The 21,252-nt window shown below is 37.5% G+C and overlaps 1 protein-coding gene across 2 annotated transcripts; it reads right to left on the bottom strand.

Annotated features, from left to right (window-relative positions):
- Positions 1–1,743: 1,743 nt before the first annotated feature.
- Positions 1,744–19,752, bottom strand: MAT2B (methionine adenosyltransferase 2 non-catalytic beta subunit). 2 transcript variants are annotated; one of them, XM_045792061.2, is made up of 7 exons: positions 19,380–19,752; positions 10,187–10,381; positions 8,210–8,324; positions 7,870–8,022; positions 5,143–5,336; positions 4,014–4,127; positions 1,744–3,673 (listed from the first exon to the last, which is right to left on the bottom strand). In XM_045792061.2, exons 1-7 carry the CDS (start codon positions 19,407–19,409, stop codon positions 3,503–3,505), a joined length of 972 nt encoding a protein of 323 aa, XP_045648017.1. In that variant the 5' UTR covers positions 19,410–19,752; the 3' UTR covers positions 1,744–3,502. The 2 variants fall into 2 exon arrangements, with proteins under 2 accessions (XP_045648017.1, XP_045648015.1); XM_045792059.2 differs by lacking the exon at positions 19,380–19,752 and adding an exon at positions 16,975–17,257.
- Between the last annotated feature and the right edge of the window lie 1,500 nt (positions 19,753–21,252).

Below are 21,252 nucleotides of genomic sequence, written 5' to 3' on the forward strand. Positions count from 1 at the left end.
ATAATTTCTCCCAAAGGTTTTATTGGACAGTTGAATGTTTCCTATTTCCATCTGAAAGTGGCTGAAATGATCACTATTTTGTATTAAAACCCAAAATAAGCAAAAACCTTTAACTAAATACGACAGCGTTTAAAACATATAACAAAAATAGTCTGAGAAATATTTAAGATACATTCTATTCTTCATACATTAGGTATACATATCAAACTCTTTTCCCATTTTGGTAATGAATTTTTCCTAAATTCATTCTTACGCCACAGACTGCTACATCCAAGATCTGTGGAATATAAACCTGTGAGCTTATAGGTATAATCTGTGGATATACAGAACAGAAAGCCTCACAAACTTCAATATTTTATACATTGGGCTCATTAAAAGCATTCTCTAAAATTCCACACAACCTAAACTGCATCAAGGAACAAATAAATTGTGGTTCATTCACTGATACAATGGAAGGTATACTGCCATAAAAGAATACCTAGTTCCTCCTCTTTGGTGCTCTGCAGGTACTATGTAGTAGCTTCTGTGGCTGTTGGTGAAGTACACCTCATGGGCTGGGGGAGGGGAAGGGTGGCTTCAACTAGGTACAGTGACTGATATGGTCACCGTCATCAGGGCCATGGCCTGGGGGTCAGGGATGCTCAACTGGCTCGTGGACGTCTGTGATGACGGCGGCAGGAAAACTGTGTGATCAGAATGGTTTTTATAGATGACTTGAGCCAATTAGTGAGCATATTAAGAATAATGGGAGCTAGATTTCTGTCAGAGAATGGAGCTACACAGAAAAGAATGGAGCAATACGGGCATTGGAAGTACCAATGTGAATTTGTTTCTTTTATAAGAGAGATGTCAGAAAAGTCAGGATCACAAAAGAGAAAACACTGAATAACTGCTGCAGGTTGAAGCTGAAACAAAATGATAAGAAATGCCCCAAGTAAATCCTGGACTGGATAGACTTATAAAGGACATTACTGGCACAGCTTACGTGAACGGGGTCTGGAGTGGATAATTACTGTATCAATGTTAATCTCTTGACTCTGATGGTTAGATTATGGGGTTACGTGGAAGAGCATCCTGATCTTTAGACATTACACACGGACGCATAGTAGGTGGGGGATTAGGAATCATGCCTGCAATTTACTCTTAAATGGCTCAGGAAAAAACCCATACTTTGTGTGTGTATGTAAAGAGAAAGGGAAAATGACAGGATAAATGTGGCTAAATGTTGATAAGTGGGAATACAGACATTCTTGTGATATTATGATAACTTTTCTGTTAAGACTGACATTTCAGGGGCTCCTGGCTGGCTCAGTCGGTGGAGCACGCGACTCTTGATCTTGGGGTCATGAGTTTGAGCCCCATGTTGGATGTAGAGATTACTTAAAAATAAAATCTTAAAAAAAAAAAAAAGAGGATTGAAATTTCAAAGTGAAAAGTAAAATAAAAACGAATATAGACATTCTTTATAACTAATACAGAATAAACTCTGAAGCATATTATTAATTTAAGTACAGAAAAATGTATATTATGATACTATTTGTATAAAGAAGGGATAGTGACATACATGTATGTACACACACATATGTAATGAGTGTATTCTTATTATACAGAGTACCTGCAGAAACATACCAGGATCTGATCTACATTGGTTTCTTCCACAGATGGAAAATCAGTAGCTAGAGAAGAATGAGAAAGGTTTTTTTACTCTGATTTTTGATTTTGTACTATGTGCAATGAAGTAACTTAAAAAAAAAAAAAGCTTTAATCCAGTTGTTGCCAAACGCAAGTGCCAGGCTGGCTACTTTAGAAGCATCCAGGGAAAAATTTAAAACTAGATTAGCAGTTCTCAATTCCAGAAATTCTATTTCAGTGAGTGCAGGTTAGGGGTCAGGTACCACTAAAATTTCCCTAATTACAAAATATAACATGGTTTGGGAATTGGTGCTTTAAACAAATCATCCAAACCTGATTCTCTCTAAACCTAAAACTCTAAGTAAATTAGGAATTTAGAAAATACTTTTTGTCCAATGGAGGATAAAATCATAACCTAGGGAAAGGATACCCTGGAAGTGAAATCAGAAAATCTAAAACCAGGGTTCTCAGTGACCCCTGAATAGAAGCCAAGTCATACACTTCATTCCACCATGCTGATTCCTTATTAAGGACCAAAAAATATCCTTGAGGCTAAGGTCACCTCAATGTTACTCTGTATAGATAATACGTTCAAATACTCTGCATTCTTCGAAAGGAACATTCTATGTAAATATGTTGCAAGATTACATAGTTATCTTTAGTTAAAAAACAATCAGTTGCCACAAGTAGATACAATATCTGTAACATTCTAGGTCTCAAGCAGAGTTCACCAGGGTTTATTTTATTATTTATATCTCATATTAAGTATATTGTCTTATACGCATCAGATGTTATTTAAGAACGTAATTTTTAAAAAATAAAGCAAAAAAATAACAGTGAGTTTAGATGTTTGGTCCTTACATTTAAAAAGTAAATAAAAGAGGGGCGCCTGGGTGGCACAGCGGTTAAAGCGTCTGCCTTCGGCTCAGGGCGTGGTCCCGGCGTTCCGGGATCGAGCCCCACGTCAGGCTCCTCCTCTATGAGCCTGCTTCTTCCTCTCCCAATCCCCCTGCTTGTGTTCCCTCTCTCGCTGGCTGTCTCTATCTCTGTCAAATAAATAAATAAAATCTTTAAAAAAAAAAAAAAAAAAAAGTAAATAAAAGAAAACTAAGCATTACCATGCCAGCAGTACATATTTATTATTATTCTTGAATGGCCAAAAGACTTACAGGGCCCATCATTATTAGTATAACCACAGATATGAAATATCACTTAGTGACATGGAGTGAAAAGGATAGTTTTACACATATTAAAAAAATACATACACATACATACATACGCTCTCTGCCAAGTGCTCACCATACACTGCTACAAAAGCAGGAGGCACCAAGCTACAGGAGTTCCAATATACATAACACGTTGAAATATCTCAAGCTTAAAAACTGCACGTAAGTTGCAAAAATAAAGTTTCTTTCTTCAAACATTTTGATCAGAGCTCAAGCAATGCAAATAATGAACACCGATGATTTTCATACTACTTAACTCACTTTAAAACATAAAAAGGTCAACAGTTGCAAAAGTCCTGAAAATGTAGAGGTTATAGGAATGAATAATGCATTTCATCCAAGAAAAAGTCTACAGTAGATCTGTCTCATCCTGGCTCGTAAGTATTTAAGAATCATAATTTACTATACTCAAACAAAGTTAAGCCAGAACAAAATGATAAAAAGAAAAATCATTACTTCAAATGAGGCATTATTGCCCTTAGTTTCTTTAGACGATTTCACTAGTGCAAGAGCATCATTTACCTGAAAGATCATGAGTCACAATTAAAGAGCACTCATACAAAACTATTTCCTTTTTTTCTTTAAAAAGTGCCACATACTATACTTCTCAATTAAAAAAAAAAAACAAAAAACCTGCACATACACTAATGAAAGACCGTTTGTCTCCATCTCTTGTCAATGAGGAAAGGCCAGAGTGATTCTTTGATTCCAATTCGAAATGGTGTTCTCTGGCCAATGCCCAAGGTCTCTAATTTGGTGCAGTCAAGCTGAGCATTTCTTGGACGTTGTGCTCCTAAGACAGGACTGTCAGTTATCTTTAAAGAAAAATAAAAACAAATTAAAAATAAATGAAAAGCCTATGTTGCAGTTTTATAGTCTCTTATTTCACTTTGCCCTTACTGAAAATCTGACTTGATCCCTTGAAAAATACACAAATAAATAATCAAGACAATACCTTTCCTATAAACTTCACCAATACTCATGGGCTTCCTTGTCCACGATAATTTAGAGATAAGTAACAATATAAACCACCAACATACAAAGTTCAATTTAATTAGTACCAAAAAATGAAGTCATCCAATATTTTCAAAGCAACGAAAAATTTTTATCAATCTGGGCTTTCAACAAGTGAGGTTTTAAACACCATGTACTTACAGGTCTTAAGTGACTGCTGGGGAGGTTGAAGGCATCTGCAATTGCACAAGCCATTTCATACTTAGTCATCTGTTCGTTGCCAGACCAGTGAAAGGTTCCCTTAATTGATGGATCCTAATAAGGACATAAAAATTCAAAATAGTTTCAACTTTTTGAATTGAGAAGAATAATAGGGACAAAATATAGGAATAATAGGACAAAAAAGCAAATTTAAAAGTCCAGGAATTAAAATCCATCACTCCTTTCTGGAATGAATGCTCCCCATGAGATACCTAAGATCAAATTCCTATAAATATACCCAGCTAAATATGAGAAGCAATTTCTAGAATTTAGGTTCAAGATTTTTTTTTTAAATAAAAATATAAATGGCTCCAAATTTTACTTGGTGGAAATCCTAAGAATGATTACAGATTTTTATGGAAACACAGTCCAATTTAATGAGTATTTCCAATTATCCTAAGCTAAAACCAAAACATAACAGAATCATTTTGCAGTATGAGCTAATAAGACATGACATCCTTAAACAGTTCCCATAGTACATATTTAAAATATAAATTTGTGTGTTAAAAAACTATAGAAAACTATTAACATTCTAAAATAAATCACTCTCATTTCTCTATTAATATTCTAGTTAGTTGCAACCCTCTCAAATGTCTGAAATTAACTCCTATTCAAATATCTATAAACAAAAAATTGCAAATCATTCTTAAAATGGCTGAAATTATAAATTCATATGGAGACTCTTCACTGGCACTACATAAATCTTAAACAGAATGATTTCTTAGACATATTTTGTCATCCGAAGAAAAAATACAAGATTTTAGTCATCTTGCAATAAAAGAATGACAGGGTCCATAGTATATGAGAAAAAATTCAAACACAAGAGCATAGTATTTTTACTATTCATAAACATAGCCTACTATGTGCAAGCTTCTTTTGTTTGTGCGAACTACTTTTGTTCGGTCACCTTGTAGTTTAAAAAAAGTTTTAAATAAAAACTTGTAGTTACTTATTTATATTATTATATTATTATAAAGCTATATGTTATTATATATAATAATAAAGAAAGCAAAAACACTTTGTCACTTGTTGATAGAAGTTAAGAACTCTTCCTTCCAAAGATTCTCACCAGCATTCTCTTCTCTGCTAACTGGCGACACACAGTGGCTACATCTTTGACATGTGTGGGGAACCTCTGCTGCCAGTGGTCCATGTTAGCAGACTTGTTACTGAACTGCACTTTATCAAACATAACAGTCACAGCACTTTCTTCAAGCTTTTCAACTTCTCCATACAGAACAGGAATTCTCAAAACAGCAGCTCCTAGGAATTAGTAAAAACAGGAAATTTTTTAAAGCTGACTGGTTCTAAGTCTTGATATAAAATTAAAGTATGTGGATTTAAATAACAGTTACAGATGGACGCCTAGGTGGCTCAGTCAGTTAAGCGTCTGCCTTCAGCTCAGGTCATGATCCAGCATCCTGGGATCGAGACCCACCACATCAGGGAACCTGCTTCTCCCTCTCCCTCTGCTGCTCCCTCTGCTTGTGCACGCATGCACGCTCTCTCTCAAATAAATAAATAAAAATCTTAAAAAAAAAATACTGTTGTAGAAAACTTGCAACATACCAAAATGACACAGTTCACCTATAATAATGCCCATTTAACAAATATTATACTGAATATTTTTAAAGGTCTCTGTCATTTGGGGTCTTCTTATATATTACTTTTAACAATCGTAACAATAAAGAAATTAAACTGATCACGACAACTAAATGCAATGAGGGATCTTTGAATCCTAGATTAAAAAATAAAATGCAATGAAGGACACTATCGAGACAAGTGGGAAAATTCCTACATAGATGATATATTATAGTATAACATCATATTAATGTTAAATTTCCTGAGTGTGATAACTACACTGTAATTATGTAAAGAACATTCTTGTTAGAAGATAAATAGCACAGGGGCGGCCTGGGTGGCTCAGTCGGTTGAGTGTCTGCCCCTGGTTTCGGTTCAGGTCATGATCTCAGGGTTGTGAGATCAAGCCTGGGACAGGGCTCTGTGCTCAGTGGGAAGATTCTCTCCCTTTGCTCCTTCCCCCACCCCAAAATAAAGAAATAAATAAATCTTAGGGGGAAAAAAGAAAAGATAAAAAAAGATAAACAGCATGGTGAAAGATTCTGGGGTGAACTTCAACTAATTCTCAACAAGTTTGGTGAAAACGCACACACACACACACACACAACACATTCACAAGTGGTGAATCTCTATAAAAGTTATGTGAGTGTTTCACCACGTAATTCTTGAAATCATTCATTAAGGAATTATTAGCATTCAGATTTTATGTTGGTCCCTACTGAGCAATTACAACAGACTTTGGATAATTAACACTTTAACTGAAAATTAACTTTTTTTTTTTTTTAAGATTTTTTATTTATTTATTCGACAGAGATAGAGACAGCCAGCAAGAGAGGGAACACAAGCAGGGGAAGTGGGACAGGAAGAAGCAGGCTCATAGCGGAGGAGGATCCCACAACGCCGGGATCACGCCCTGAGCCGAAGGCAGACGCTTAACCGCTGTGCCACCCAGGCGCCCCTGAAAATTAACTTTTTAATTAAATTAGCATACTGGATAACCATATATAGGTATGTATTCAAGGATGATTCCTACAGGATAATTAATAATAACAACAACAACAACAAAAAAAACCCAAAAAAACAAAATGTGGAAATCTAAGTGCCTCTAAATATGGTGTCTATACTACAGGATGCTTCTCAAAGACTGTATAGTATAAAGCAGTGCAAGGAATTATTAAATCAAGTACTATGCAGCCACTGATAGGAAAAAGATAATCCAGAGATGACTCAATATGTATTAAAATACAAATATGGGGGGACCAGGTTATAAAACCAAATCCACCATTTTTAAAAATTCACAAAAAATGCTTCCATACCTAACCACATCTGGTGCTTCTTGGAGCCAGCATTATAAAAGAACTTCTACCCTTTACAATTTTGATTTCTTTTTAACTTTTTTCAATAAGGGTATACTTCTTATATTCAGCACATATGTATGTGTATGTATACACAAACACACATGGGGAAAAGAAGAGCCATACAAATAGAAATTTAAAAACCCGGGGCACCTGGGTGGCTCAGTCAGTTAAGCATCTGACTCTTGATTTCGGCTCAGGTCATGATCACAGGGTTGTGAGATCAAGCCCTGCGTTGGGCTCCACAATGGGTATGAAGCCAACCTGAGATTCTCTCTCTCCCTCTCCATCTGTCCCTCCCTCCCAACCTCTCCCTTTCTCCCTACCTTCAAAAAAAAGAAATTTAAAAACTGTACAAAAAATAACAAATGCCTCAATCTAGGAAAAATTATATGGACCTGTTTTTTGAAAGTTCATTATAAATATTTATAAGATTTCTTTTCTTTATACAGTAACATTTTTTAATGTAAGTTCTATATCCAATATAGGGATTGAACTCATGACCCCAAAATCATCAAGAGTTACGTGCTCTACTGACTGAGACAGCCAGGTGCGCCTATACAACGCATTCATGTATATACTGATACTGGAAGAAGTCTGGAAGGATTTGTGAATTCTTCATGATTTCTAAAATTCTTATTTTTCTTTTTTATTAACTATATTCTCTAATTTTTCTCCAATGATTTATGCTCCTTGATTTTTTCAAAATTTTATACGTTTTATATATAGCATACCACATATATATATATATATATGATGTATCTCCACAGATATAGATATATATAGATATAGATATATATGTATATAAAAGGAATCCTCAGCAGTCAAAACTATCAGGAGCTACAGAAATTGTGTCTTACCTAAATTGTTCTCTAGGACAGCCTTTTCTCCTTCTAATTTTGTTTTGCCATACAGATTTAGGGGACTTGGTACGTCTTCCTCTCTATAAGGTGGATTTGTTCCATCAAATACATAATCTGAGCTAATGTAGATTAGAAATGCTCCAATCGAAGCTAAAAAAGACAGACATAAAAGAAAAGAATCTATTAAATTATTACATAACGTCACTCTGTAATGGCATTTATGATAGCTTATTCATTATATATAAACAAATCCTTATAAGTGACCTAGAAAACTTTAATCTTTATAAACTCAGCAATTATTTAATATTTTATGAAGATTTTATAAAGTCATCATTACCTGCTTCCTTTGCTAAATTCCCAGAAGCATCCACATTAAGTTGAGAAGCAGCATCTGGCTGATTTTCGACAACATCTGGCCTTCTCTCTGCTGCACAATGTACTACGACATGGGGCTGGAAGTTAAACATTGATGTATTGTTAACCCAAAAGGAGTAAAACAGGGGAGCTACAGCCTTCCAACAGTAACTCAATTCATAAAAAAGGTTTGTTAAATTGACATTCCTTCAACTAAAGAATTGCTGTAATTTTTTTTTTTTTTTTTAGAATTGCTGTAATAGTTTTGTCATGCTTCCTTTTTTCAAGTTTCAAACTTCCTTAAAATAAATGTAGGCCCTGAAAAGGAAAGAGCAATTTAGTAATCCCTAGGCAAAACCAGACAAACTCAAGAGTCAACAACTATTATTTCTCAAAATAAGCTTTGTTCTCTAATTTGGATGGGAGAAAAGAGCTAACATTTATGTAATTAACAGGACCTAAATATTTAATTAATCTATGTTAAAAGAATACCAATTACAAATTAAGTTCATAAATTCAAATCTCTTAGACCAATCATTTAAAGAATGTCAACCATCCATAAAAACTACTCCCAGTTGAGTATTTAGTATGTCAGCTATATACGAAGCCACTGTGCAAGGAGCAAGGATTTCATAACCTACTGGAAAAGAAGGATGTGTAAAGAGATTGTTTCAGGACTATGTGACAGACATCAAGATATAGGAATGGGAGCACCTGGCTGGCTCAGTCAGTAGAGCATGCGATTCTTGATCTTGGGGTAGTGAGCCTCATGTTGCGCCTAGAGCTTACTTTAAAAAAAAAAAAAAAAAAGGAAAAAAAGAAAAAAGATTGAAGCTAGAGGAATGCACAGGGTCCTTTGTAAAGAAAGGGCATCTACTTCCCAGAGATGAGGCAAGGTGAATATTTGGTAAAACCACTGACAGGCAGGGCTAATGTACAAACACACCAAACTAACTCCTTCCTTAACAACTATTGAGGAAGCATAATCTTAGAGTTGTTTTAAAATTTGAATGTGCATAATCTGGGGTACATCTTTAAATGTCCTGGGCCCCACACAGACTAACTGAATTAAAATCTCTGGGAGTGAGACCTAAAGAACAAGTTCCCCAAGTGATTCTGATGCAGGTGTCCCTTGGACATTACTGAAAAGAACTTTAACTCTCAATTTGATCAGAGACAGAAAAGAACCTAAATTTTTCAGTAACTTTTCTGCAGCAACGGTCAACAAGTTATTTAACCTGAGCCTTTGTCATCTCTAACATGGAAATGATAATATCTACTTTGCAGTGTTGTAAGGTTTACAGTAATATTAAAAAGGCATTTGCATAGAAAGTCATACTTAACAAGAGAACCTCACAAACATAAGCTTTTCATAAAATACTTTTTATAAAATTTCCAAGTTTTGTAAACCTATGTTTCAACCCAGTCTTTTTAAGGACTGCATATACTTTGCCATGCTTACAGAAAAAACAACAACAAAAGAAAGTGCACTGTACCATTGACCGGAGAACATGGGTTTGAATTACATCAGTTTACTTACATTCTGATTTTTTAAAAATAAATAGAATACTGTAAATATATTTTCTCAGTAACATTTTCTTTTCCCTAGCTTACTTTATCGTGAGAATACAATATATAACACGTATACAAAATATGTGTTAATCAACTATGTATGTTATTGCTAAGGCTCCAGTCAATAGTAGGCTCTTAGTAGTTAAGTTCTGGGGAAGTAAAAAGTCATACGTACATGTTCAGCTGTGCAGGGGTCAGCACTCCTAAACCCTGCACTGTTCAAGGGCCAACTACGTACTCTTGCTGCTTTATAGGTTAGAGCTTAAGTACTGTAATTTCCTTGAGAGCAAGAACATTGTCTAAATCATCCAGACAATTCTTAATAGAGTTTATAGACAAATCTTAGTATAGTTTATTTCTGTGTTAAAATAAACAGACTCAACCATACCTGAAAATCATGAATGATGTGATGAACCGCTTCAGAATCCAAAAGATTAACCTGTTCAAATTTTGGTCTTGCTCTTCTAAAACCACAGCCAAAGGCATGCCAATTATTCTGCTTAAATTCTTTATACACAGCTCTGCCAAGAAGTCCAGTTGCACCAGTAATCAGAACCCGCCTACTGGGGACGTTAACTTCCTCCTAAAAGGTGAGTGGGAGAAAAAAGGATTACTTACTTCGAAAATATTCTCTCTACAAAATTAGTTATCATCATTGTTCACTAAGTACTTCAAGTCTAAGTAGTTTGCTTCATATCCCAGATCTACTAGACAATTCTTAAGTTAGAATGAAGATCAAGCTACAGCAATAATTATACCACTTAAGAGAAGGTTTTATTAATCCTATCCATGAAAAAGAACATAAGATGATATTTTAAGGATATACCTAATCAAACAGATTTAGATTTCCTGTTTTTTTTAAATAAATATTTTATTTTTAAGTAACTCTACACCCAACATGGGGCTCTAACTTACAACCCCGAGATTAAGACTCACATGCTCCACTGACTGAGCTAGCCAGGTGCCCCGATTTCCTGTTAATAACAGAAAATCTTATTGTAATGATCAATGATGTCCAAATGAATAAACAGCAATTTTAATTACATTCTCCAGTTTATGAAAATGCACAATTAGTGTGAAGCTTACTAATTTTTAATGCCCTGATTAACTATTTGGCTGTATTCCATCAATATATTCACAAGTTGACAATTTTAGTCTTCAGTTTGAAATCCCAAGTTTTTTTCAAATCTCATTGATTTATCATATTCTGATAGGTCTGAGTTAGAGAACTCACATTTCACAGGAATTAATGTGGAGGAAAAATACATGTGGTCCTTACAGTAATAATATTCCAAGTTTAAGCAAACTGGTAAATGTTCCTGAGTTAACTCTAAATTTACCCAAGTGACCAGTTTAAAATAACAGTTTTAAAAAACTAACCAGTTAAAACTAACGCAGAGCAGGAGAGGGACCCTAACACACACAAAAAAAAAAAGGGAAAAAAAGAAAAAAACTAAAATATTTTAAACTACTCTGTGTTCTTATATGAAAAAGAAAAAATTCCTTAGACAATGAAATTAAAAGGAACTACAATTTAGGAAAAAAAAGTTGTTTCCAAAGCAGTTTAAATACTTCCTTTCTTCCCAAGATGGGTAACACCAAATGTCCCAAACTCTGAAAAAACCAACATTTACAATTTTAAAAACCACCAATAAAAAGTTTTATTAGGGGCACTTGGCTGGCTGAGTTGGTACAACGTGTGACTCTTGATCTCAGGGTCATGAGTTCAAGCCCAAGTTGGGTGTGGAGCCTACTTAAAAAAAAGATGTATTATATTTTTTCAATTTGGGGTCTTTTTATTTCAAGTGTTGTTATAGTCACCTATTCTGGGCTGTCAAAAACTTTAAACAAGTACAGTGCCTGGATGGCTCAGTCGGTTAAGCATCTGCCTTTGGCTCAGGTCATGATCCCAGGGTCCTGGTACCCAGTCCTGTATCAGGCTCCCTGCTCAGGGGGGAATCTGCTTCTCCCTCTCCCTCTGCCTCTCCCCCAGCTCATGCTCTCTCTTGCTCCCTCTCTCTCAAATAAATAAAGTCTTTAAAAAAAAAATTTTAAACAAGCATACAATAACTAAAGATAAACTTTCTTTGCTAGTCCTTAGTTCAGCAGAATAATTTAGAACTATGCTTTTTTTTTTTTTTTTTTTAAAGAAGGCCACCACAGGGTGCCTGGGTGGCACAGTCAGTTAGATGTCTGATGCTTTGTTTCAGCTCAGGTCCTGATCTCAGAGTCGTGAGACTGAGCCCAGTGTTGAGCTCCACACTCAGCAGGGAGTCTGCTTGAGATTCTCTCTCCTGCTCCCTCTGCCCCTCCAGTTTGCATGTGCGCGCCTATTCGCACGCATTCTCTGAAATAAATAAATCTTTAAAAAGAAAAAAGCCAAAAAAAAAAGAAAGAAAAGATAAGAAAAGAAAAAAGCCACCCAAGGTAGGTATACCTACCACAGGAAAATTTGAAATGAAAGGGGCTGACAGCAATAGCATAAAGGGGGGGCCCCAGGGTGGCTCAGTCGATTAGGCATCCAACTCTTGGTTTCTGATCAGGTCATGATCTGCAAGTAGTGTGATCGAGCCCCAGGCTGGGCCTCTGGTGGAGCCTGCTTGTCCCTCTCCCTCCCCCCACTTGCACACGTGCTCTCTCGCTCTCTCTAAAATAAATAGAATCTTAAAAAAAAAAAAAGAAAGAAACCACATGATGGTAAACTCTTAAAGGTATTTTTTCCTTAGTTTTAAAACATTTTAAAAATTGAAGGAAAAATCGTCTAGGCTGTCTGTTGTAAAAGTTGGCTCTAAGCCAATTGATCTATGAAAACAAGGATTTCAGCCAGCAAAATATTTTCTTTGAATTTTGGCAAGAAAATAGCTCTACAAAGACTGATTTGTAAAGAAGAGAAAACATGCCAAGTCTAGTAGATACAATCAGAAAACAATTTACACAGGATAAATACCATAAAGATCCCTGGGAAAATGTAAGAGAGCTATGATTTGGTTTCTTCTGAGTTTCTCACTTTTTATTACTTCACAGTAATGAAGGAAAGGAATATATAACAGTTCTTAGTTGGCGGTTCTTAGGCTTCACTATGTATAAGAATCATGCTCAAGGCTTTCAGATCTGGTACATCCGGGATAAGTCCTGATAATCTGCATTTCTAACAAGTTCCCAGTAATGTGCTGAAGACAGCGATTTGGGAACTGCCCTTTGAGAAGCATAATCTTGAACTCCAGGAAAAGTCCAAGGTTTTCCTAAAGAAAAATTTAACTTATACAAAGAAACCAAAAAATTGTTATCTACCTTTCTAGTAGCAACATCTTTCCTTCCCTCTTCTCCCGTTAAAAAAAGGAAAACAAAAACAAAGTCAAAGAACAACTATATGTATTCCACAAAGGTTACTAACATTGGATTCAGATCTCTGCGTACTTCACTGATTCTGTGAAGCACACTTTTCCCTCATTTTAACATCCCTGTTGAATGAAAGAGATGCATCTTATTACTGTGTCATAGTCTGGCAGTGTCTTTTGCTTTTTAGTGCATCTTAAAATCAGAGCCCAGATGATCTTATAATCAAGTACATCTTAGACTTGATAAAATACAGTATTAAATTACAAGGACAGCAAGGCTCTTAGGGAATTTAATATACTTAACTTTAAAAAAGGATGAGGTTGCGTGGAAAAAATACAATCTTATGTCCTTATAGCCTGGGGTAATTTGTAAGGTCCCTAGAAGAAAAGAGGAAACAGTCCATGGTACCCAATGGTCAGACGTCAATGCTCAAGAATTTTCTTTATTAAAGAGAACAGAGATCTGAAATGCAAGCATTTCCTAAAACGGAAATGATACTGCACAATCTTATATTTGAAAACTATCGACTGTTATGTGTAAGCCTACATCATACCTTCTGATCATAAGAATAGCCTTGTTAGACAAGCAGGGCAAATATTTCCAAACCGAGGAATCTGAAGTCCAGAGATGTTAAAGGCTTTACCGACAATAAATGGAAAAGGTTGGGCCCAGAACTTTTTCTAGCTTCTATGGTCCAGCCAAACACATACTGAGTTTTGTCTTAAACCTCTGACCTTCTATTTGATTTCATAATGATTAAATTTTAACTATTCTGCCACAAAATGTGGTTTTGAGAAGTTACTGAAAGCTCTATTGATCAAATTCCTTATTAGTAAAATGAGGCATGTGGACAAGATGACTAAGGCTCTTCCAGCTTTACAGTTCTACAATTCTAACATTTTCCATATTATCCTTAACACAGAGGCAACTGAAAAGAGTGAAAGGAGCTTCATTTACTTAAAGTAATTTTTCCTCTTCTCACAGAGTTCTCTCTAGAGACTCAATGAGCACCTTCTGTCACCACCATAGGAGCCAAGACAAGATTTTTGTCATAAACTGCAAGTTTATTGGTGGTTGGCAAATAAAATATGCCTCACTCTAAAATTAAAAGATGCCAAACAAAAATATCTATTTTTGACTTTCTATATATAAACAAAAATCCACCTGAAGCTTTTTAAAAGCACAGTTTTTATTTTTTATTTTTTTATTTTATTTTTTTATTTTTTTAAGATTTTATTTATTTATTTGAGAGAGAGAGACAGCCAGCGAGAGAAGGAACATAAGCAGGGGGAGTGGGAGAGGAAGAAGCAGGCTCCCAGCAGAGCAGGGAGCCCGATGCGGGGCTCGATCCCAGGACTCTGGGATCACGCCCTGAGCTGAAGGCAGACGCTTAACGACTGAGCCACCCAGGCGCCCCAAAGGAAGAAGCAGGCTCCCAGAGGAAGAGCCTGATGTGGGACTCGATCCCCGAACGCCAGGATCATGCCCTGAACCGAAGGCAGACGCCTAACGACTGCACTACCCAGGCGCCCATGATTTTTTTTTTTTTTAAAGAAAAGGAATGAAAGTCCTCTAAAAAATTACTTTGGACTGTTACTCCATAAAATATTTTAGTCCTGCAAGACACTGGAATGTCCATCCACTTCAAAGAACTCAGAATGAAGAAGCTGTAGTTAACCCAAATCACAACAGAGTTGAAAATATTATCTGCCTGAAAAGTCGACTTTCTTAATTTCTATTATATGTAAAGTATCAAGCATCACTTTAAGTTACTCTGAATGTATTTGCCTCTAACTACATAAACACTCAGAAGTACAGAACTAGGGGCGCCTGGGTGGTTCAGCTGGTTAAGCCTTTGGCTTGGGTCATGATCCCAGGGTCCTGGGATGGAGCCTGCTTCTCCCTCTGCCTCTTCCTGCTGCTCCCCCTGCTTGTGCTTTTTCTCTGTCAAATAAATAAAATCTTGAAGGAAATACTAAAAAAAAAAAAAAAAAAAAAAAAAAGTACAGAACTACAAGTGACCAGATTTATAGACACCAAAAGAATTCTCAAAAAATTAAAAACATATAAATAAATGTAGAGGTACCACTTTTATTACGTTACCTAATCAAATAATACCAAACTACAGGTAAAGGGATAAACGGCTCTTTCAAAATGATCTAACACTACTTCGGGACAGTGATTTCTCCTTAGCACACTTACATTATCTTCTACTAAAAAATGTCCTAAAAAAAGAATGAGACACCACTAACATCTAAATAGAGATCTTCTTAAATTTTAGTGGTAAATACAATACTTTGCTATTTTTAGAACCTCTTAAATTCGGCAGTTTCCTATTCATTTCTTTAACTGATCCTCATACAACATTCCCCAGGAAGCAGATCTCTGAGCAACATTACTGGACTCTAAAAAACTCAAGATTCTGTGACTACCTAGGTGACACTGGTCTAACTGCTACTGTCACCCTATTTCTACCCTACAAGACCGTCTTAACAGGTACCACTACAGTCGCCTTCTCCGATGTAAGCTGTAATGCATCCTCCTTCTCACAAGTCAATTTTAATTCTACATGTTTTGAGAGAGCTGTAAATATGTGTCAAGATTTAGGATGGGGACCCCTGGCCAGCTCAGTCTGTACAGCTTTAGACTCTTGATCTCAGCGCTGTGAGTTTGAGCCCCACGATGGGTGTACAGATTATTTTAAAATAAAAAAATCTAAAAAAAAAAAAAAAAAAAGATTTAGGGTGCATCATTTTTAGTGAAGGAAATCATGAAAACCTATTCTCAGTCTACTGAACTCCTACTGTGAAAAAAGATTAAGCTTTACACACACCGAGGCATATATGTAAACAACGTGTAACATTATTATGCATTCAGTACTTTGGGGAGCACATAGGAACAACACAGAAGTTTAAATAGTCCATTTAGCCTAACTTTACCCCCCAAACCGCAAAGTGATTAGAAACACTAAATATACTACATCTCGGAAGCATAAAAATTCTGCAATATCAAGAACAGTCATCTCCCCTATCTTTTCTTATTTCCGTCAAGACACATCGGTCTAGGCATTAACATTCTTCTTTTCCCCATTGCTAGATATATCCCGTGGATTGAAGGCTGGGAGGCCTAGAATGAAATACAAGAAAGAATGGAGGAGGGGGATGTCTGGAATAGCTCTCCCACAGTAACAATCTTTCTTTACGTAACCTCCATGGCGGTTCGAAGCCTGAGAAAGTGAAAGAGATTTGTATCTGAATCTCGGCTCCAAGCTTACTGAATTAACTTGGACGAAGAACTCATCATGTAAACCTCAATCTTCTCATCTGCAAAATGGAGCAAAAACAGTATCTCACAGTTATGACGATTAATAATGCATGTAAAGTGCATAACATAGTGCCTTGCACTAAGATAAGAGTTCAGTAAGTTGTCATCTCCAAATCTGCTATTTCTAAAAAAACACTTTCTCCTTCTTAGATAAGAACTGGTAAGATTGAGAGATACGAACAAAGAATGAAAAAAATTCAGAGATAAAACAAAACCGAAAGAACTCTGAAAAGCCCTTCTTCGTTCCTGGGAGGGGAGACAGAAGAACCAGAGTGAAACCAGACCTACTCGTTTCCTGCCGCAGGACTGGAAGAGCAAACACTGACGGGTGAGCACGGGGGTAAACAAACTCGGTGGCGCCGCCCTCTCCTCCCAGAGCTGGGAAGGAGGTGCTAGGGCGACTCAGAGCCGTGGGCTCGGATTCCTGCAGAATGCGCAGGGTAAATCGAACCCCCACGCTCGTTCCCCTCTGCATTCCCGGTTCCTACGAGACCCCCAGGCCGACTCCCTCACCTCCACCAGCCGGCAGCTCCCGGGAACAAAGTGGATGGAGAGCTCGTTCTCCCGCCCCACCATGCCCGCCGTCTTCGCGCCGCCGCCGCAGCGACCGCCACTTCCTCCAGCCCAGGATCGCCACGGGCCGCAGCTCCTTCGCCCTCGGCCCGCCTCCCTAGGTCCGGGCCGGCCCCCGCTCTCCGCTTCCGGCTTCCGCCGCCAAGGCCTGGACCGTTGATTGGCCACGCTCAGCCGATGCCCCAGAAAGGGGGCGGGCGCGTTCGGTACGCTCCCAGCCCACTCGCCAACTCTTAAAGGGATACATAAAACAAAGGCCTTGGCCTTACGCAGTGAATTCAAGTTTTGTTTGGGGAGGGGTTGTCTATTTTATGTACTTTTTTCTCTCTCTGTCTTTGTTCTAGACTAGGGAAGGATTGAATTGGATCGCCTAGAGTTTCAAGTTTCCAGACTGCGCAGTGCATAAGAATCAACTGGGCATGTAATACATAAAGTAGGAGAACACATTTTAAAGCCAGGAGGTGGGTTTGGGGAAGACGGAGAGGAGGGAGGACAGTGGACATCTATCTCTGCAGCATTAGGAGTGTTTTTTTCAGAGTATTAGAAAGACAAAGAATAAAAATACAAGTGTTGGCATCTGAGTCATTAACACCTCAACAAGCCATTTGTCTTTCTGGGATGCTAAAAAGTGGTACGTGTGAAATTCAAAATAAGTCAAACTATTTTTAACTAGTTAAAAATAAAAAGGGGGCCGGTAGGGGGAGGAATTATCCGGGTGCCTCTTCAAAACACAGATTCTCGGACTGTACCCATAAATACAAAACGAGAATCTGGTAATAGAGCCAGGGACTCTACATTTTAGCGGAATGAACAGGAGTCCAGAGCCCATCCGACCCCCTTTGAGAAGCAATCCCATCAGGAACTTCCCCGTCGGGCTCCGCGAGCTTGGCCTCCACAACCACTGCAAATTAAATAAGAAGCCAAGCCGGGAGAGTAATGCTAGACTCTCCACCACTTGCATGGCTTCTTAAAAGTAGCGAATCAGAACAACCCTGAGTGCGGAGAAAGACCTCGCAGGCAACTGGTTTCCTTCCCAGCTCGAAACAGCAAAATTCCTGTCGGCCGGGACGCCTGTGAAATTTACTCAGGAAAAAACCCGCCATGGAACGTGTAGGGTTCGCCAGCATTGCACCCAACAGTCCCGAGTGTTCTCACCCAGACACGCCGGAGACAAGACTTAAAAGTCGCCCACAGGCGTGACCGCGTATTGGATTTTTCTTAAAAGGCCTTATTTTTATAATCCCTTTTGGTTTATTTCAGAGCCAAAGACTAAGCAGCCTTTTGAAAAAGTTTTTCTTTGTCTGAGCCCCCGTGAATTTCCTTTCTACCCCACCCCCCAACAGGAATTCATTTCTTTATTCGAGTAAACAATCTTTCTTTGGAACGGTGGGGGAAGAGAGCCTGAAGCCCCTCACTTTCCGATGTTTATTTTTACTCTGTTTACTGTTAGTCAGTTTAGCATTATTCAGAGAGTCCTTGAGAGGACTGCCCCAGCATTAAACATTCATAATCTGCAGACAAAGAAAAGGTGAGTGTGGGTGGGTGGGTAGGGGAGGCAAATTCCAGATCTTCCTAATCCTCCGGTTTAAAAACTGGGATTTTTGTTGGTGTTGTTAATTTCTAGATGCAATGGCTGAGGCAACCTGATCGTTCTGGTAAGAAGAAAAAATTAAGTGTACAGTGCGAAGATTTAAGGACATGCATATGCAATTACTAATTTTTTTCTTCTCAGAGCAGCCTTGTCCAGAGTTAGGAACAAGAGTTTTCTTGTCTACCTTTGAGAATCTGGTTTGATACCTCCCAGGTAAACAGTATAGTTCTAGAGGCATATGTTCATGTATAGTTTTTATTCATTCTCTTTAAAGATGAAAGTTTGTGCACAAAAATGCCATCGTTGTACAGACAATATCCAAGTTCCTGTGGTGGCTAAGTATAAATTCGGAGAGAGCAGTCTGGAGCTAAAGTTATGTTAGCAGATTCAGTTCATGCTTAGACAAAGAAAGGCTGGAGCACACAATTATAGATAAAATCCTTACTTATATAGAACCTTCACCTACATCATTGCATTTAATCTGGTAAATGAAACCACTGTTCTGTTTTGCATTTTATTTTTGTCAATTAATGAGACTTAGCTGAGCTCTTCAAAACATGGTTCCCAGGGTCAATAATTAAGTTGGTTTATTCTTCCATATTCCAAAGTTACATGTTTTACAGAAATGAATGACACCCGCTTCTTTTTTTTCTTTTTTTAACACACCCTTGTGGTTTTTACCAGACATTCACTGGGATGCTTTTTAAAGAAACTAACTCCAGACTGCTTCATTTCTGGAAAAGCTAGCTCTTACCTGTTCCATGTCCTCCGGCATTTCAGGCATGATTCCAAAATTATCTCAGGAAAACAGATTTGGGATGAGTCTCAGCCTCTGCCTCTTCTGCCTGGGTCTTTGTTCTGCCTGAAGAGAGCGCAGGCACGCAAAAACGTGAGCCTCAGCTTCACTCGACCTTTTAAATTAGCATTTTGATTCCAATCCCAGAATCTCATGCCGTTTTCCACATTGCAGTAAACTGGCAGCTGATTCCCCCTGGCAGTCTTGAAAATACCCAATGAGAAGTTTCATGTTTAATTGCATGTCAAGTTAGGGTCCATTAGCAAAACCATTAGGAGAACCAATTTATTTTAAAAAGAAGAAGAAACAAAGAAACAAAAAACTTCCTGTGAAGACTTGCTGCAATTTTCTCTTGCAGAAGAAAAGCAAGAGCTCACAGTTGGAAAGCATGCAGATCATGCAACTGATTCATGTTCTGAAATATTTTATTCAGTTATGCCTTAATTGCAACAGAATCTTAGTAAAGTTTTTCAGTCCTTTTTCTGCCCAGTGCCTCCTAATTAACTATTTTAAAGGACAGTAAAAGGCACTGGTGGTAACAGCACCCAACAGTTAAAATGCAACAGGTCATTTCTATTAACATTATGCTGCCTTCGGACTGAGAAAATGGTAGGTGGAGTAGCTTTAAGTTTGGCCAAGCATTAAGGAGTTCTAGATGAATGATTCACAAATCTGCCTGTACCACAGAACTTACGAAACAAAATCATTCTGTAGGAGTTAAGCCCAGTAATCTTATTTTTAACAATTTCAAGGACAATGATTATACCCAATTAAATTTTGAACCACTGTTCTGGACTATGGATTTATAACAATTTAAGAACAACAACAACAAAATGCTATTTAGATAGAGTTAAAAAAAAACCCCACTTAACTCTATATTCTAGACACTTTGAGCACACAGCACATAGTAAACTCTATGAGACAAGCAGAAGGTCTGTAGTCATGGAGAACTATGCAATGTTAAAATGATACATTTTATCAAAATAACATATCCATCAACAATATTAAGAAAATGAATAAGCAAATCACAAACTGGGAGGCAGGGGCAAAATCTTTATACATATATCTGAAAAGGACTTATAGTCAGAATATTTAAAGAACCCATACTGAAACTGTTTAAAATCACAAAGTTGAGGGGGCCCTGGCTGGCTCAGTTGGTGGAGCATGTGACTCTTGATTTCCAAGTGGTGAGTTCAAGCCCCACGTTGGGCATGGAGATTATTTAAATAAATAAATAACTTTTTTTAAAAAATGCATCATGGGCACCTGGGTGGCTCAGTGGTTAAGTGACCCACTCTTAGTTTCTGCGCAGGGCATGATCTTAGGGTCTCAATGCTCAGTAGGGTGTATGCTTGAGAGTCTCTCCCTCTCACTCTTCTCTGCTCTTCCCTCTGCTCTCACACTCTCTCTCTTAAATAAATAAGTGAAATCTTTAAAAAAATTAAAATTAAAAAAAAATTAAAGCATAAAGTTGAGCAAAAATCAAATGGCTGCACTAATGCTTTCCTGAAGCCTGATTTTAAACTGAGTATCCTTTTCCCTCTCTTCCGCAAACCTCCCTCCTCCCTTCTGCAAACCTCCCCTCTTCTGTTCTTAGCCTTTTGTTTCAGGAACTCAGTGCCACCCTGAAAACTACTACAGAAGCTGGCAGCACATTCACAACTCCTGTCAAAACTGGCTAGATCCTCTTTTTCCCTATAAAGCCCCCAGCCCCTTTCTCTATGGGGGGCTTGCAGTTTTTGAAGGCCATAGGCTGCTGCAGCTTCCTTTGCCTGACAAAGCAATAAAGCTACTGTTCCTTTTTATTCCAAACTCTGTCTTGGTGTTTTAT

Source organism: Ursus americanus, chromosome 15, assembly GCF_024610735.1.
Source record: "Ursus americanus isolate L20-20 chromosome 15, mUrsAme1.1.p, whole genome shotgun sequence".
NCBI classification, from domain to species: Eukaryota; Metazoa; Chordata; class Mammalia; order Carnivora; family Ursidae; genus Ursus; species Ursus americanus.

Coding starts and splice junctions, on each gene's coding strand:
- MAT2B (XM_045792059.2), bottom strand. CDS start 17,037: ATGGTGGGGCGGGAGAACGAGCTCTCCATCCACTTTGTTCCCGGGAGC. Junction 10,382..16,974: donor GGAGCTGCCGGCTGGTGGAG/GTGAGGGAGTCG, acceptor CTCACCTTTTAG/GAGGAAGTTAACGTCCCCAG. Junction 4,128..5,142: donor TAGCAGAGAAGAGAATGCTG/GTGAGAATCTTT, acceptor TGTCCTTATTAG/GATCCATCAATTAAGGGAAC.